The 2,046-nt window shown below is 39.2% G+C and overlaps 1 protein-coding gene across 1 annotated transcript in view; it reads right to left on the bottom strand.

Annotated features, from left to right (window-relative positions):
- Window positions 1-202: 202 nt before the first annotated feature.
- Window positions 203-2,046, bottom strand: part of LOC105891832 (ictacalcin-like) — a 2,567-nt gene continuing 723 nt past the window's right edge. Inside the window, exons 2-3 of the mRNA XM_012818013.3 lie at window positions 1,190-1,334; window positions 203-607 (exon numbers count right to left, since the gene is read on the bottom strand). Of these exons, the coding sequence (XP_012673467.2) occupies window positions 479-607; window positions 1,190-1,327 (267 nt within the window). The 5' untranslated portion in view covers window positions 1,328-1,334 and the 3' untranslated portion in view covers window positions 203-478. The remainder of the gene's footprint in view (window positions 608-1,189; window positions 1,335-2,046) is intronic.

Raw genomic sequence — 2,046 nt, 5'->3', positions numbered from 1 at the left:
TTGTTGATAAGTATTCAACTATATTACTGACCATTTATGTTTAGATCAGCTCTATTGACAGGTATTCGACTATATTACTAAGGTTTGGATCAACTCTGTTGATAGGTATTCGACTATATTAGTCAGGTTTGGCTGCTCCTGCCTTGAATGTATTCATCTTTCTCTTATATCAGGGTAACAAAAACCACAAAACAATTTGGAACCAATTTTAACAGTTTATTTCAAATATTTCTGACATGTTTTCTATTAACAAGATGGTAAAAAGTTGAAGCACATATTCCTGTAAGAGTGTGTGAGATACAGTGTGAATGTTTTGTTTTTCTTGTTGTTTTCATATTCTTGAATTGATGACACCTTCATGGATTGGAGATGCAGAACTCTGGACAGAGAGCTCCCTCTAGTGGTGGTGTGAACCTGTGTGTGTGTGTGTGTGTGTGAGGGCCAGCATGAACATCTGTAAAGAGGCCTCTTGGTCTTATTACGATCCCTGCATCATGACGGTCAAAGCAGCCACCATGGTGACAAACTCTGTGAAGTCCACAGTGCCATCAGCGTTAGCATCAAGGGCTTTGAACATTTCGTCCACAGCGCCCTTGTCCTTTGCACTCTGTTGGAAAAACACAGTGTAAGAGTCTCACAACTTGCTTTATCACCTTTCTTTAAACCATAGGAAAAAAAATGTATGTGGTTTTTTGTGGCATTATGATTAAGTTACAGTCCAAATATGATAAAAAAAATCTGAACCATTAGGTTGCCAGCAAGCACTGATCTTATACACTATGCATGTATGAGAACCTGAGAGTGAATGCAGGTGAAATTGAAGTATGAAAATTGTGGCTGAGTTTATTCTCTCATGAGTAGGCAAGAATTGTGGAAGGGTTTTCCCAACTGTGGAAAACAGTTAAAAAGAATAGAAAATAAATCCTCAAAACCTGGTACAAGTTTATATCTTTATGGCAGTTTATGTCATTTAAATGGCCTGTATATCGTATCTTTAACTTTTGGAATAGTTGGATACACCAGCCTGTACAGTGGACTCCCATAGTTTTAGGGCATTTGTTTACTGTATTTGTCACTTGCAACACTGACGTTTTTTGAGAGGCAATTGGAGTTATGATTAAGCTGAAAACTGTGTAGAGATGTCAACTGTGTAGAGATCTCAACTGTGTAGAGATGTCAGAACACTCACATCAAGTTTGGCGCCAAATTCTTTTGTGAGAAGAGACTTCACTTCACTTTTGCTTAGGGTTGAAGCGTCTCCGTCTTTGCCTGCATGTTCGCGGAAGACCTCGATGAGGGTAGCCATAGCTCCAAACAGACGAGACATGGTGATTCTGAAAGAGATTCAGTGATAAAAATATAGAGTAAAACAGTAATACAGTAAAAGTATAGAACACAAAACACTAAGAACCCAACACTATCCTTGTGTAAAAAAGACTGAAAGTTGGCTTAGAGAAGATCACAGAGGGTTGTTTGTAATGCTGTGCTGCCAGTCATTTATGTTGGCACGCCTTGTAGCCTTTGCTACCACACACATTCTCTTTCATGCATGCACACACACACACACACAAACACATACTCACTCACTCACTCACTCACTCACACACTCACACACTCACACACTCACTCAGTCACTCTCTCTCTCTCCATTGAACACTTAAACAAATGGAGGGGTGAAGAAGGGAGGAGTCCGTCGCCAACGCCCTTACCAAATCCCTCTTTAAATAAGAGAGAGACGGGGTGGGGGATTTTACAGACCGTGTTTTGGTTCCTCTCTACCTCAGACCAGGATATATTTGTAGGTGTTCTCCCACAGATATATAAACAAACTCTGATATAAATTATGGTTTGGCAGTATTTAGTTCCATAGTTTTCTAGCCAGTTACTTTTAGGTATTTTCAGGCATGTACAGATTTCACTTCTCTATGGCAGAAACAATCAGACATGTAATTTAGGTATTGATGTTAAACTAATGCAATACATACTTCATGAGGAGAATGACATTCATACTTTGTTACTTTTTGGGTACACTGGACCAAGCAATTC

The sequence above is a fragment of the Clupea harengus genome, chromosome 11, assembly GCF_900700415.2.
Source record: "Clupea harengus chromosome 11, Ch_v2.0.2, whole genome shotgun sequence".
Lineage (NCBI taxonomy): Eukaryota > Metazoa > Chordata > Actinopteri > Clupeiformes > Clupeidae > Clupea > Clupea harengus.
The sequence above is the reverse complement of the archived record's forward strand: the minus strand, read 5'-3'. Positions and strand labels throughout refer to the sequence as shown.